This window comes from Alosa sapidissima, chromosome 2 (genome assembly GCF_018492685.1).
Source record: "Alosa sapidissima isolate fAloSap1 chromosome 2, fAloSap1.pri, whole genome shotgun sequence".
NCBI classification, from domain to species: domain Eukaryota; kingdom Metazoa; phylum Chordata; class Actinopteri; order Clupeiformes; family Clupeidae; genus Alosa; species Alosa sapidissima.
Genome location: NC_055958.1, coordinates 27502466 through 27517184, shown reverse-complemented (window position 1 = coordinate 27517184; position 14719 = coordinate 27502466). Strand labels below are relative to the sequence as shown.

At 46.0% G+C, this 14719-nt stretch overlaps 1 protein-coding gene across 1 annotated transcript; it reads left to right on the top strand.

The window, feature by feature from the left end:
• The first annotated feature begins 439 nt into the window (after nucleotides 1–439).
• Nucleotides 440–12404, top strand: sik1 (salt-inducible kinase 1). Its single transcript, XM_042079516.1, has 13 exons — nucleotides 440–764; nucleotides 1310–1532; nucleotides 1738–1854; nucleotides 4855–4918; nucleotides 5423–5584; nucleotides 6005–6129; nucleotides 6239–6362; nucleotides 6516–6736; nucleotides 7248–7505; nucleotides 7761–7989; nucleotides 8128–8382; nucleotides 8560–8758; nucleotides 8883–12404. Exons 2-13 carry the CDS (start codon nucleotides 1380–1382, stop codon nucleotides 9517–9519), a joined length of 2544 nt encoding a protein of 847 aa, XP_041935450.1. The 5' UTR covers nucleotides 440–764; nucleotides 1310–1379; the 3' UTR covers nucleotides 9520–12404.
• The last annotated feature ends 2315 nt before the right edge of the window (nucleotides 12405–14719 follow it).

Here is a 14719-nt window from a genome sequence, read left to right as displayed (position 1 = left end):
AAATCTGATCTCACTATGGGTTTGTGTACACAATTTGGTCCCCCTCACTTTCAAAATATCTCCTGCGCCCCTGAACATATGTATAAACAAAGTTTAGTTCCTCAAATAATCAAGCTAAACTTCCTTAAGAGAAACTTGAAATAGTCCGCCCTCACACTGAATTATTTTTTTGTTCCGAAAGCTGCGAGCAGCGAATGCCTTCCAGCAGGCGCGCTGAATACACACAGTAACAGCTTGAGAGGAAAAATCACGTGGTGACACATCTCTGGGACTGGCGTCATCGTCTTCATCTCCAAGCAACCCCTCCATCACCACTCACGTCACCGTACGCCGTGCCGCACTGTTGCCCAGCAACTTGTGCCTTGCGCGCTCACCCGGCCTTGCGCCCCGCTCCGAGCTCTGACGCGCGTGTGACGTTAATGAGGTGGCTATCAATTTGTTATGGCAGGACGGGGAAGAGGTGGAGTTCCCTCATCAGGCGATTCAGCCTGTAGCCTTTTCCTGCATACCAGCGGATCGCAGTAGCGAGTGCTGAAGCTTTGGTGGCCAGAAGTGTCATCCCTGTAAATAGTCCTCTTTGTAATCTACGGTTCACGCGGACAGAGTCTTTGTACATATGCCGCTATAAGTTATACGGGAGTGGATGAACTTGCCTAGTTTTTATACTTTTATTCGGAGCGCTTATTAACGTGGAATGAAGTGTAAATCCGCGGTTGTGAATCTTTTCGATTGTGGAAGGAGGTGAATTTCGTTACTGTATTAAGGTAAGTACTGTTTCTTTGTTGTTTGCCTTAGGTTTTCTATGTGGTGTACAGATATAGCCTACTACAAACTCGCATTAAGGGAAAAGTAAAGACAGTAAACCTTTTCCTCGTATTCACATATACCGTCCAACAGCTGTCAAAGTCATTATGGACTACTTTCAATGCTTCGCAGCAGGCAACTGTGCGTCATAGTTTTAGGCATCTTCTACCTATTTAATGCAAATTAATGAGCCAAGAAATGATGTATTATTATTATTACTACTACTACTACTACTACTGCTACTACTACTACAACTACTGACATAGCCTACAATCACTAACACAATTTGATAATTTCACTTACCTTACAGCGGCGCAGTAGAGAAGGCGAAGTGTAGCCTATAGTAGAATAGCCTACATTTAATTCCGCCTCACTACGAATAATAATAATAATAATAATAATAATAGGCTAATAATAATAATAATAATAATAATAATAACTTGGCTATGCACCTGTTATTGTTGTTTGTTTCATACATTGACAGCAGCCTTCTTTTGTATTCCAGGTACGGCATAAGCTACCTTAATCAAAACGACAGAAATTCCGGCAGCAATATAAAACCACAGCCTAGCACCATGGTGATCATGACAGAGAGCGGTCCGGGGTCTCAGCCCAATCCCTCGCAAGGCAGGCCCCTACAGGTCGGTTTCTATGAAATCATCCGCACTCTGGGCAAAGGAAACTTCGCCGTTGTCAAGCTGGCAAGACACAAAGTCACCAAAACACAGGTAAACATTCACTTGCTGTAAATTATGCATTCAATTTATTTTCTTTGCTCCTAATTGTTATTACAGTTGTGTTGTTACAGTCTACTTGCATGTAATTATAACCGAAAATATAATTCATAATACTGGCACTGACATTGTGATGCATTTAATGCACTGCCATATGAAAAATAAAATGTGTAATAAAAATATATTTTCCCCCTCATAGGTCGCTATCAAAATTATTGATAAGACCCGGCTCAACTCCTCAAACCTGGAGAAAATCTACAGAGAGGTGCAGATAATGAAGCTTCTCAACCACCCTCATATCATAAAGCTCTACCAGGTGGGTCTCCTCTCCAGTTACTCAAGCTGCTACAGAAATTCATCCCAAGTGCCTCATATCATTTAAGAGTAACAATTAGGACCCTGATTAAAAAAAAATAAAACGCTAGAGGCATTACTATCATAATACACACTTTATGGAGACCGGTTGCAGAACAGTGATATTACTCAGATATGGGTGCAGTGGTGCATTTGAGGTTAAAGTTAAGCAAGGGTATTTCTTGTCAAGAAGGGAGAAATAATTTGTGCTATCCCTGTGTGCAGGTGTGTTCTCATCATATCCCATCTCATTGTATCCTATGCTATTTTCATGTTTCGATGTTGCAGTAAGTGTCATACATTTAGGGAGGCTTGGCTTAAGTGCAAAACTGGAATTTAGCATACGTTGTTAAGGGCACAAATGGCTACCTTGATGTTGTGTAGTGTGTCCACAGATGTGTGGTTGTACCGAGTTGCCTTAGTTATGGTCACACAAGGGCAAAGCAAAAGCTCTCTCAGCTTTGAAAGGGACTGTTGATCACCTAGGCACGTTGCATTAGTGCAATCCCTCTGGACCACGATGACGATTGCGTGTGTGTGCGTGGGTGTGTGTGTATTTGGCGACTTAAGGGGTTAGCCTCTCTGGGTGTGTTGGCTGTCCATGTTAATTAGTGCAGGTGGAGTGTGTACTAGCCCTCACGTGAAGCAACCCGTCTCCAGAGACAATAAAGGAATCTGACTGCATCCTGGTAACTCCTAAGAGTTGGCCATTTTCCTCAGTGGGCACCTACGCACATGTCAGCGTTTTCATTTGCCCTAGAAATGTTCACCCCCAATTTCATTTTTTATTTCATTTTTTTTTCATTCCCTGTGTGGCATTAGGGCCTTTTGCGCTTGTTTATGGATTATGCGACCTGTGCTGAGCTTGTGAAATTTCGGCTTTTTTCCCCCTCAGCCACTGAAATACTAGGAAATCAAATCCCATTCGTGGAGGTACATACCCCAAGGATTGCTTCATTGCAATAGTAGTCCAGCCAGTTGTTTGTGGCTGGAGGTCTCTCCCATGAGCCTCTGACAATCAGTCGTTTTCTCTTACCAAGCCTGTGGAGATTAGCAGAATTAATCTTCATGAGATTTCACTGGCACACTGACCTGGTTATAATCATATTGAGGAGAGAGCTGTTTCTGTACCATGAACCAGCCAGCAAGCATCAAATTATGACGAATATGGATGACCGAGCCCTCGTGAACAGTTGTCATTTTGAGCAGGGTCTTAAAATCTGTGCCACTTTCATAACGTCGAGCTGGGTCAATGTCCTTCTGTGTTTGGTGGGAAAGGGAAAGAGATGATAGTTCAAACAGAGCAGATTGAATGGTGTTTGGACTGCGGAGAGGGAGTGAATTGGAATGCGGTGTAGTGATCACGTCCTCCATTTTTTCCCCTTCCCGGCTCCTTTAATGACAGGGATAAACTATAAGATGGATCTACTGAAGTGTCTGTTTATTTAAGAAATAGGCAAGAGGGATATAAAAGGAAAACCCTCAAGAGGGAAAGAAAAAAAAGGCCAATGGATCTGGTGACCCGTGACCTGTCATGATAAGCTGCAGTTTCCGTTTTCTCACTGCCTGTATAAACACAATGATTCCCCCCCCCCCCTCACATTTACTTTTTCTTTTCATCGAGGCAGTCACAAGACAGACAGCTCATTTCCCCCTGAAAACAGTACAGCCTCTTAACTAGGCAATCCTGGTCTCTCCCACACTCCCCAGCGCTTTTCCTGCAGTGAGGGAAAAAGTGACGATTATTACGTGTGTGTGTGTGTGTGTGTGTGTGTGTGTGTGTGTGTGTGTGTGTTTGTACACGGTCACTCAAGCACTCCTTTTCCTCTGGAAGAGGTGACATCACTGGCACCTCCAGGTTGATGTAGAGGGGCTGGAATCGACGGCTATCTGGAGATAAAAAGGGGCCTTTTATCCCACTCTAACTTGACCTCATTCCCAGTAAATGGTGAACACTAGAGGTTGTGTAACTGGCCCCTGTTTTTTTGTTTGTTTTTTTAAGACACTTTGGTAAATTTCCGTCACCCAGTGCAGGGCCTGGAGATATTTATGTCAACACATTTGGTCTCATTCGTTTCACATAGGTCTCTTCTCTCTGTTTTTTTATTTATTTATTTTATTTTCTCGGGAGCTGTTGTGCAAGCCAGTGCTTCTCAGTAGTGTGTTATGTTACTACCATGCACTGCCAACCCCCTCACCCTGAGGGATCTCCTGAGAAGGTTTTTGGATGTTCCAGGAAGAGAATGGGACATTGCATCTTCCCTCCTGCCGTTCCATTCCTTTTGCTTTCAATTCCGCACGCTTGCCAGTGTATAGTTTTCACATAGGCCACTGCTCCAGGCATTCCTAATACACAAGTCGATTCCTGTTTTGTCAGGAAGCTTTTTCACTCACGTATTTCCCATATATCCATCTGTGCAGGAATGCGCTAGGCAGGGGTCAGCTTGTGATTTGTGTTCCAAGGAACTTGTTGTACACTACAGAGGGGGTTTCAGAAAATGAGATATACATAGAAGGAATTGTTTGACTGTGTGTGTGTGTGTGTGTGTGTGTGTGTGTGTGTGTGTGTGTGTGTGTGTGTTGTATGTTGTGTGTATGTCTGAGTGTATGTCTGAGTGTATGTGTCATTTTGTCTGCTCATGTTCTACTATAAATAAAGGACATTCAGGAAGTACCTGACAGTTCCCTTATGTAAGCACACATAGCATGGAAAACCAAGCTGTCACGTGTGGATGGCAGCAGATAGGGAACAAACGAGAACAAGTGTGCCCACAAGAGAACACAAAAACACACCAAAAAATGCTTTAGAGTTTGAGTCACATTATTCCGTGGAAACATTATTCTGTTTTACTCATACTGGTCACGTTGCTCTTAAATCTTCATGGTAATGTGATGTAGGAATGTAGGAATGTATTAGTTACTAAGAGTAATGTATTATTCCATTCTTTTGTTTTGCCTCCAGGTTATGGAGACGAAAGACATGCTGTACATTGTCACAGAATATGCGAAAAATGGCGAGATGTTTGGTGAGTAGATTTTTAGAATATTCTGGCTTTTTGTACCTCCCAGGCTGCCATACATTTTTAGAATATTCTGACTTTTTGTACCTCCCAGGCTGCCATACAGTTGGGGGGGATAATTGGCATGTGGGAATTTTTTAGTGACGTCTTTTACTGCTTTGAGCTTGGTGTTGAGACAGGGTGGTCAGTGTGGTCTAGAGATAAGCTGAGTGGTATTTAGCTTGCTGAGTGCTGGTGGGGTTGGGGCTTCAGTGGGGGAACAGGTGTGGGATTTTCAGGCTTTATGTAACCACATGGAGCAGATAAGCTGATGTTCTTGCCGCCACAGTAACACTAGACCCACCTCTGGGGCTTTAGAGTGGACTGTCTGTCTGCCCACCTGTCTGTGTTATTGTTATCTCGGGACAACAAGGCTAACCTAGACTCCTCTCTCTCTCTCTCTCTCTCTCTCTCTCTCTCTCTCTCTCTCTCTCTCTCTCTCTCTCTCTCTGTCTTTCTCTCTCTCTACAGACTACCTGACAACCAATGGCCGGATGAGTGAGGAGGAGGCCCGCAAGAAGTTCTGGCAGATTCTGACAGCGGTGGACTACTGCCACCGTCACCACATCGTCCACCGCGACCTCAAGACAGAGAACCTGCTTCTTGACGCCAACATGAACATTAAGCTGGCAGGTGGGCACAGGGCACAGGGTACTCACTGGTTCAGTAGCCAGGCTGTGACACACTTTTGGGCACTGGGCAAAAGCCTTAAGAGCTGCATTCATTGATAAGATAATGTAATAAGGTAAAACTCAGTAAGAAAATCACACAGCCAATATAACTGCCTCATGAAGCCTAGCTCTGTTGGGAAAGATTCCTAATGTATTTTCCGTAATTACACATTCTTTCATTATGACTGTTTGTATTTAATTACACCACATTACCAGGCTGCCCTACTTTAGGTGAAAGATCACATTGAGAATTCTGATTACTGGCCAATTGCCAGGCCTTGGGGATATTTAATTAAATTTCTCTCTCTCTCTCTCTCTCTCTCTATCTCCATCCCTGTCTCTCTGCATTTTTCTCTATTCCTTCCTTTCATGTGCCTCGCAGACTTTGGTTTTGGGAACTTCTACAACGCTGGAGAGCCTCTGTCCACATGGTGCGGCAGCCCGCCCTACGCCGCACCCGAAGTCTTCGAGGGAAAGGAGTATGAAGGCCCACAGCTGGACATCTGGGTATGCATCTTCATCAACTTTACAGCATTGTCATCCTCATCAGATTACAGCAATGTCCAAAAAAAAGTCAAACAGAGTTTGTAACGTTCTCTTCCTGTGTGCTTTGCAGAGCCTGGGTGTGGTTCTCTACGTTTTGGTCTGTGGTTCTCTGCCCTTTGATGGGGCCAGCCTGCCCGCCCTGAGACAGCGAGTGACGGAGGGCCGCTTCCGCATCCCCTACTTTATGTCTCAAGGTAAGACACACCACCGTTACCATAGAAACCCTTTCAAGAGAGTTCCATTATCAGCATCATAGTTGGCCCCACAAGACTTCACGGCTGGTTTATCTGTAATTCCCTTTGTGTTAGGCCTCCATTGTTAACAACTTGCTCTCCTCTTTCGTCCAGATTGTGAGAACCTGATCCGTAAGATGCTGGTGGTGGACCCTGCCAAGCGGATCACCGTGGCCCAGATCAAGCAGCACCGCTGGATGCTGGCCGACCCCAGCGCCCCGCACCAGGCGCTCTCGCTGTCCCTCACCGACTACAACTCCAACCTCGGCGACTACAGCGAGCCCGTGCTGGGCATCATGCAGACCCTGGGCATCGACCGGCAGAGGACAGTGGAGGTGAGTGTCCGAGTGCTGTCAGTAGGTAGACGGATGGACGGTGTGGAACAGGGATAAAGTCTGTACATTAGTGAAGGGAACGAGTGAGGTTGTATGGTTAACAACACACATAAGGGAAGGTGTTTGTGCGTGGCGGGGCCAGGGAATTAGTATTGGCATTGTGCCACCCTCTCGCAGGCACCACAACCAGAGGGACCTGATATCCCTGCTCGCCTCCTGGCTTTAGGGGCATTTTGCCATCGGCATTAGGCTGGATAACTGGCATCTGTTTTCTTAAGCCAGCATATTGCATACTTACGCACTGTTGTTCTCGCAGCTCCATCTGACAGGATCAGGCTTTGCTTTCTCATGGCACACGTGTGTGTGTGTGTGTGTGTGTGTGTGTGTGTGTGTGTGTGTGTGTGTGTGTGTGCGTGTGTGAGGGGGGGGTTGCTGTAAGCTTCAAACACTAGGTATCCAAACCAAGCTTATTGGGAGGTTCTAATTCCATTTGCTTTCCCACCTGTTGCAGTCTCTCCAGAGCAGCAGCTACAACCACTTCTCTGCCATCTACTACCTGTTGCTGGAGCGCGTGAAGGAGCACCGCAGTCAGCAGCTCAGCCGCCAGTGTGGAGCCTGGACCCAGAGACCCAGGAGCACTTCCGACTCCGCTGCCCCAGAGGTGATCATGGAGTCTGCAGATGGATTCAGATCCGCCTTCCCGCTTCAGGCCAAGAAGAGTGCGCCCATGCATTCCGACATGGAATGCGACCAGAGCGGCCTTTTCCAGGTGAGCATCTTCTCCCGATTTTCCCCAAAAACACCCACTCAGCCCTTCGCCAGTAGCCTGTAATTTTCCTTCTTGCATGCCAACTAGATGAACTTTTCCATGGCCACCAGTTGTGTGGTGCTTAGACCCTTTCCCTTGTTTCGTGTTGCAGATGTGCAGTGCACCCCCACCCCTCCTCCCCTCCTCTACTCCTCCTCCTGTCAGACAGTGGCTCTAACGTGAATGCACCTCCCCCCTCCTCTCCCTATCTCCCAGCGCGTGGTGTGCCCTGTGGAGGCCAGCCTGAGCGGCCTGCTGTGGAACCGCTCCATCTCGCCCAACAGCCTGCTGGAGACCACCATCAGTGAGGAGGTGCGCCCACGTGACCTGGAGGACGAGGAGGTCTCTGCCATCGTCACCCAGCCGCCCGTACTGCACAGCACGGCGTCCCGTCGGCACACGCTCGCCGAGGTGTCGGCTCGCTTCCACCAGTGCAACCCTCCCTGTGAGTACCCAGCGCAAAAAAAAAAAACTTTGTACGGGAGACGTCTCGGGTCATTTCCTTATTAAAGTGTCCACGCAGCGGACAGAACACAGACTCATGGGTATTTGTCCCTCTTTCTCTCTCTCTCTCTCTCTGCAGGTATCGTGGTCAGCCCTTCTGATGCCGCCTCCTCCGACAGCTGCCTCAAGTCCTCGTCCAACCCCCACCCTGCCCTGTCCACCCCTATGGAGGGCCTGTCTACCCTGCTGAGCTCTGGGATGGGCCCCGGAGCGCTGGCCACTGCCGGAACCCCTCTGGCCCTCTCCTCCAACCGGCTCCTGCAGGCCCAGGGCAGTCTTCACGCCGCCAGCTTCCAGGAGGGCCGCAGAGCCTCTGACACCTCCCTCACTCAAGGTGAGCACGGGTTTCTACAAATTCACAGGGTGGGGTGGGGTGGGGGGGGGGGGGGGTGTTGATGGATGTTCTTTCCATGTCCTACTTATATCACCATGTCTCCTATAGCTATGGGCTATAACATTACCACAGTCTCTAGACACAGTCTCCAACTTTTGACCTCTGACTCGTCTCCAGGCCTGAAGGCATTCCGGCAGCAGCTGCGGAAGAACACTCGGACCAAAGGCCTGCTGGGGCTCAACAAGATCAAGGGGCTGACGCGGCAGGTATGCCCCCCAACGTCTTGTGCCCCCCGGGGGAGCCGCGGCTCCATCGGTCCGGCCATGTGTGCCACGAGCGGTCGCAGCATGCTGGAGGAGGTCCTGCACCAGCAGAGGTCAGATACTTACCTCTCGCAGTCTTCATATTAACCTCAATGTGTCACGTTGCATATAGTCCTGAGTTGGGAGTTAAGGGACTATAGTGTTAATGGTGTTCTCTGCTTTTTTTCTGTTACACAGGATGCTCCAGATTCAGCACCAGAGCCAGCCTCAGGTGCAGTCCCAGCAGCCCTCGGTCGCCACGGTGACCACTCAGCAGCCCGTCCTCTTCCTCTCCCAATCGCATCAGCATCAGCACCAGCACCAGCACCAGCACCCACCCTCCCCTCCCCCCACCAACCTCTTCGCCCCGGCCGCCCTGTTCTCCGAGGCCCCGGTGCTGCTGCCCATGTGTCAGCAGACCCCTCTGGCGCTTCAGCCCCAGCCCCAACAACAGGCTTCCCTCTGGCGCCAGCCCATGGACTCCTGCTCTTCTACCTCCACCTCCTCCTCCCGCTCCTCCTCCACCTCCTCCACCTCCTCCTCCTGCTCCTCCTCTTCCTCATCTTCCTCGTCCCTGTCCCCCGTGGTCTCCACCGCCCACCTGCTGGAGGCGCATCTGCACATCAGCCAGCACCCTCACCACCCCCTCCAGCCCCAGGTAGCTCACAGCCACCAGCACCTCCAGGCCCTGGCACAAGCCCAGGGGCCCTTCTCCTTCTTCCCCCAGCAGGGCAGCTGGGGGCTGGGCAACAGGGCCTCACAAAACCCTGAGGTCCAGGAGATGGTCTGCAGTGGACAGCAGCAGCAGCTCAGCAGCTGCGTGATGGTGAAGTGAAAAGGCAGGCAGCAGTAGCACACTGGACACCATTTGAAGTTCCGTAGGGCGGAAGAAATAGAAGAAGCTAATGGAGAGGCTATGATGACAAGAGAGAGCCAGATTTATCACACTAGTTTTGCTCTCTCCCTCTCATTCTGTCTGTTCTTCTCTCGTCTTTGATTGGCTGAATGACACCAGCTGACCAGCTGAGAAGTGGACAGTCACTGACATGATCAAACAGACAGAAGTGTTGAGTTGTAACCATCTGACTTTGTTTGTGATGGTAGCAAAAAAAATGTAAAGAAAGAAAATGAAGGTGTTGCATCCTTTTAGATGCAACCAGTAGATTTGTTTTTCTTTTTTTTACATTATACAGAAAAGAAAACACACAAAAAAAGATGCAAATGACAATTCCACATTTTGAACAACATGCAAATACACGGTGTTAGTGCTTGTTGTCTCATGCATCTGGGATTCAAACGAAGAAGCAATAACCAAACTCTCTGTGGAGGCCCTCCCCTCCTGTCAGACTCTGGACTTCCCTTACAAGCAATAAGGAATGGGCCCTTGCCCAAGGGGAAAGTTATGGAGAGTACAAATGAATGGACTCACTTGAAGAATAGAGGACTGACTTCCAAGAAAAAAAATGCTTATGTCAGTCAGAGCTGTTTTTTTTTTTATTATTTTATTGTATGAGAGTGCAGGAACTGCACGTCTTCCTGATTTGATTTTTTTTCTTTTAGTTTTGCTAACTAAGTGAGTTTTTCATTTTGTTAGGTAAGACCAAAGTTTTTGGATTTTTGGTTTGCTTTGATTTACATTTTTTGTAGCAGTCCAGTATGGAAAATGCAGTATCAGACATCCAAAACTTCCACAATTCTCAACAAAAATGCTATCATTGTTAACTGTGATTGCCTCAGTAACACTTTGCTGGGTTAAAGCTGCTTCTCTTAGAGAAAAACAGAGATTCAACTGGTACGTTATGATGCTTAAAAACGTGGAGGAGGATATGTGAACTTTTAGCTTGATGACAGAAACACAAAATGTACTTCAACTGGTAGACCATCTGAGCTTGGTGCAGTGTGTGTGTTTGTGTGTGTGTGTGTGTGTGTGTGTGTGCGCACACACACTCTAAGACTGAGAACATGAGCCGCTTTGCTGCTTTGTATTACGTCATGTCCAGCCTTTGATCCACACACACGTACACACACAGTTTATTTTGCTGCACCTTCTGTGATGACAGACATGTGCTCCTGTTCAGACATCAAGTATTTGACCTCAGACCAATTATTTGATTTCTTTGTTAATCCCTCCTCCTCAAAAAAAAATTTGAAGAGTGGCATCATATCACTACCTCTTCCTCCACCAGAAATAAGAATTTCAGAGCAGAAACTCAATTTATGATCTACACAAAAGGCTTTTTTTTTTTGTTGTAATATGTAAATTATTGCTTACAGTATGTGTTGTGCTACATTAATGAGCAGATGAGAAGCCCAACTTATCTCTGCACTGACTAATTGCAGCACAGCAATTGGATTTCATGCTAGCAGAACAGAGAGAACAAAAAAGCTTTTTTGGGGAATAGTGCAATATTTCACATTGAAATGTAGAGAAACCAGGTGAGAAAGCTCATGTAGGAAACAAAGGGGCGACACATGCCTAAAGTGGTTGTTTTCTAACTTCTTTTTTATGATTGTATGAGATTATTTGAACACAGAGTATAGAATAACATATATTCGTTTAGTAGAGGCCATGTTGACTTGCGTTTTTTTTTTTTTTTTTTTCGTCTCTACACAACACAGGTTGCCTTTGAGTCTTGGTGTAAATGGCAGTACTAGTGTAAGCCAAAGAGAAGGAGGTAGATGTATCACTGCCTTTTTGACATTAGCTCTCCGTAGCTCTCAGTGTACTGCTTACTTAGCATTTCACTTCAGCAGAAGTAACTTCCATGATTAGATGTTGTGGCTTTCTCTGTCTCACAAGGACCATGGTTGTATTTATATATATTATTATTACTTTACTTTTGAAATCGAGTTGATAACTTGTAGCAATAGACTTTCTGGATAAGTTGTTTTGCTCGAGATACAATTGCTCTTAGGTGCTAGAAGTAGATTGCGACCCTGTGTCTAAGTTTTATGTGCTTTTTTTATTTTATTTCAGATGAACTGTATGTTGTTGAAACACCACCATTGAATTTGCTGTGACAATTCTCCATAAGTGGTGTTCCACTTTTATGCTCTGCTTGGTCGATTCACAATATCTTTGAAAAGCGTTTCTCCTTGTCAAGAACAATACGAGACAATGTTCAAAACTTTATTCAGAAAAAAGGTTTGTGGTGGGATCAGTCAGTCATTACACAGTGTTAACATGTGCTCAGTCCAATGATGTAGTTTGATTGCACTCACCACCAACGCTTGTGCCTTTTTCCGAACAAATCTTACATGTGGAAAAAAAATACAGGTTGATTTCGGTTCAGGATTCGAAAAGCACATAAACCGGTTACCCAAACGCTTCTCTATGGTTTTCAAAACAAAATCCATTTTTTTGATAATTCTGTTTACTTTGCTTTGTTGGAAAGAAATGCACTTTATTAGAATATTGCTCATTTGAAAAAAAAAAACCTCTTTGTTTCCGAGGAAGAATTCAGAAGGTTACGACCAGTGATGTAACATGTAACCATGGGAAACACTACACCATAGATGCAGTTCAGTAAACATGTCTCTGTTTCTTTTTGGTTATTTTCAATTGCTGGTGTAATTTCCCAATTTCCTTGCTGTGTGTGTTTGTGTGTGTGAGTGAGAAAAGTGTGTTTTGTATGAAGGTGAAAGAGTGAACTAGAAATGAAAAGATTGTTTTATTTATGTGGCTATTTATTTGAATAAAATTCACTTCCTAAAACTTCACGTGATGCCTTGTTTTCCTTGGAACTGAATCTCCCTTAGTCAACTTTAGACAATAAATAATAATAAACATTAGAGAATTTCAAAAGAATTATGATTTACAAAAATATATGTTCTTTCAAAATCACCTCCGCTGACAACATGTTTCATAACCTAGCTGACATCACAGAGGTACTGAGTTGCCATCTGTAGGCTAGGTCATTAGTTTTCTTTTGAAGCACAAGTATCCAATTACCAATACACATCAATGATAAAGTATTACTTTGATGCATTGATGGACCAGTGCTCTTTTTCCAGGAAATAATTGCATTTCTTCTGCAGCCTGTAAGCATGAGTTAGTAGTCCTCAATCCAATCAGATGAATTAGCTGCGGTTCGAGAGAGACTTCAACAAGTCTTCTAAATGAAACCTCCGATGCATGACCAATACATACCAAAGCACCATCTACGCCAATTGACGTTATTGAAGAGGCGATGGCGCATATTGATGGTGCAAACTATGATACTATGATATGCACAGGTGACCCTGCTGGTCCTGTGTTACTCATACAGCCAAGGGTCCACTGAGTCCATGCCAGGGCTGTACCAGATCTGAGCCAGAGTGAGACAGGCACACATGCCAGAGAGCCTTCTGAGCTTCTCATGCACCACCAGAGCTTTCTGCACACAAGCTAATCACAGCTACAGCACGACATATAGCTGCACTCTTACATAAAACGAATGTTTTGGAAACAACACAGACTGTGTTATCCCTATCTGGACACAGAGATGTGTTAAAAAACAATGCAAGTTGTGTTGTTTTCAACACAATTGCTTTACAGTAACACAGAGTGTACATCTATGAATATTATACATGACAGAGAAACATGTCTATTTTAAAGAGATTGAGAGATTATGGTGGTAACATACACAAGCCCAATTATAGCTCTCTCACTCTCTCTCACTCTCTCTATCTCTTTCTTTCAATGCATCAGCTACATCATATTTCTATCACTTTGATACTACTGTGCTAACAAGAACAGCCTACAAGTGGTGAAGATCTACGTACATTAGGGATGGTTTCCATTGTTGCATTGTTGAGAGATAAGTCAATTAACCAGTTGAACAACCCGACATCTCATCAAGTGCAAGTGAAAGGCAGGTAGCATTCTGGGGCGTAAACAAGGCCACTCCACTTACTGACAGTGCGTCTCTGAGAGGACAGCTGGAACTAAGCCCAGGAGGTTTTTTTTTTTTTTTTTTCTTGAGGATTGATCGGAATGCTGAGCTCTGAAGTGGTCCGCCAGGGCGGAGCAGGGCAGGGCAGGGACCGTGGAATAGGCAGCCGCCAGTGATCCATCATTCTCAGGCGTCTGGCTGGGGAAGGAGGTGGCCATGTTCAAGCTTCAGTTAATGAGGCTGTTTTGCCAGTGAAATGATCGCCACTGGCTGATGTGATGATTTGTGAGTCTGCCCCTGCAATAGAGTGTGAGTGATTGAGCGTGTATGCGCGCATGTGTGTGTGTGTGTGTGTGTGTGTGTGTGTGTGTGTGTGTGTGTGTGTGTGTGTGTGTGTGTTTTAAGTGTGTGGTGTGTGTGTGTGTGTAGATTTATGTAGACGTATGTGAGTCTATATGTGTGTGTGTATGTGTGTGTGTGTGTGTGTGTGTGTGTGTGTGTGTGTGTGTGTGCGTGTGTGTGTGTGTGTGTGTTTGTGCGTATGTGTGTGTGTCTATGTGTGTGTATGTGTGTGTGTGTGTGTGTGTGTGTGTGTTTTGTGAGTAGATGTGAAGTATTTCGGGTGAGCCGCAGCTACACCCCCTCCCGCCCCTTCCCTCCTGCTCAGCGCGGGGACACGCTGTGGTTCTGGCTGTAAGCTGAGCTGTGGACAGGGTTGAGATGTGCTGAATCTGGCAAGGTCAGTTGGTGCAGCGGCTAACAGTACACCCCGTTAGCGTCAGGCGCACTCTGATCAGAGACACTGCTCCACGCTGAGTTCTGTAGGAAAGTACTGACAACATAGTGCTTAATGGAAGCACAGCTCAACACAGCACTTCAAAGGCAGCCAGGTTTAAATGCATTCCGAATGGTTTGTGATGACGTATACAGCAGATGTTTGGTAAATAGGAAAACAAAGGCGGCTCCGTCACTGATAAGGGTTGAGTGAGAGAGAGAGAGAGAGAGACAGACAGAGAGAGAGAGACATCAGTTAAATCACTCTAGGAATATAAACAAGGAAAGTCCCTCTGCTATGAAGCGCAACCATGTAAAGCCTGCAGGAGAAAACATCATGCCACACACATACACACGCACACACACACATGTGCACAAAGTTAAATT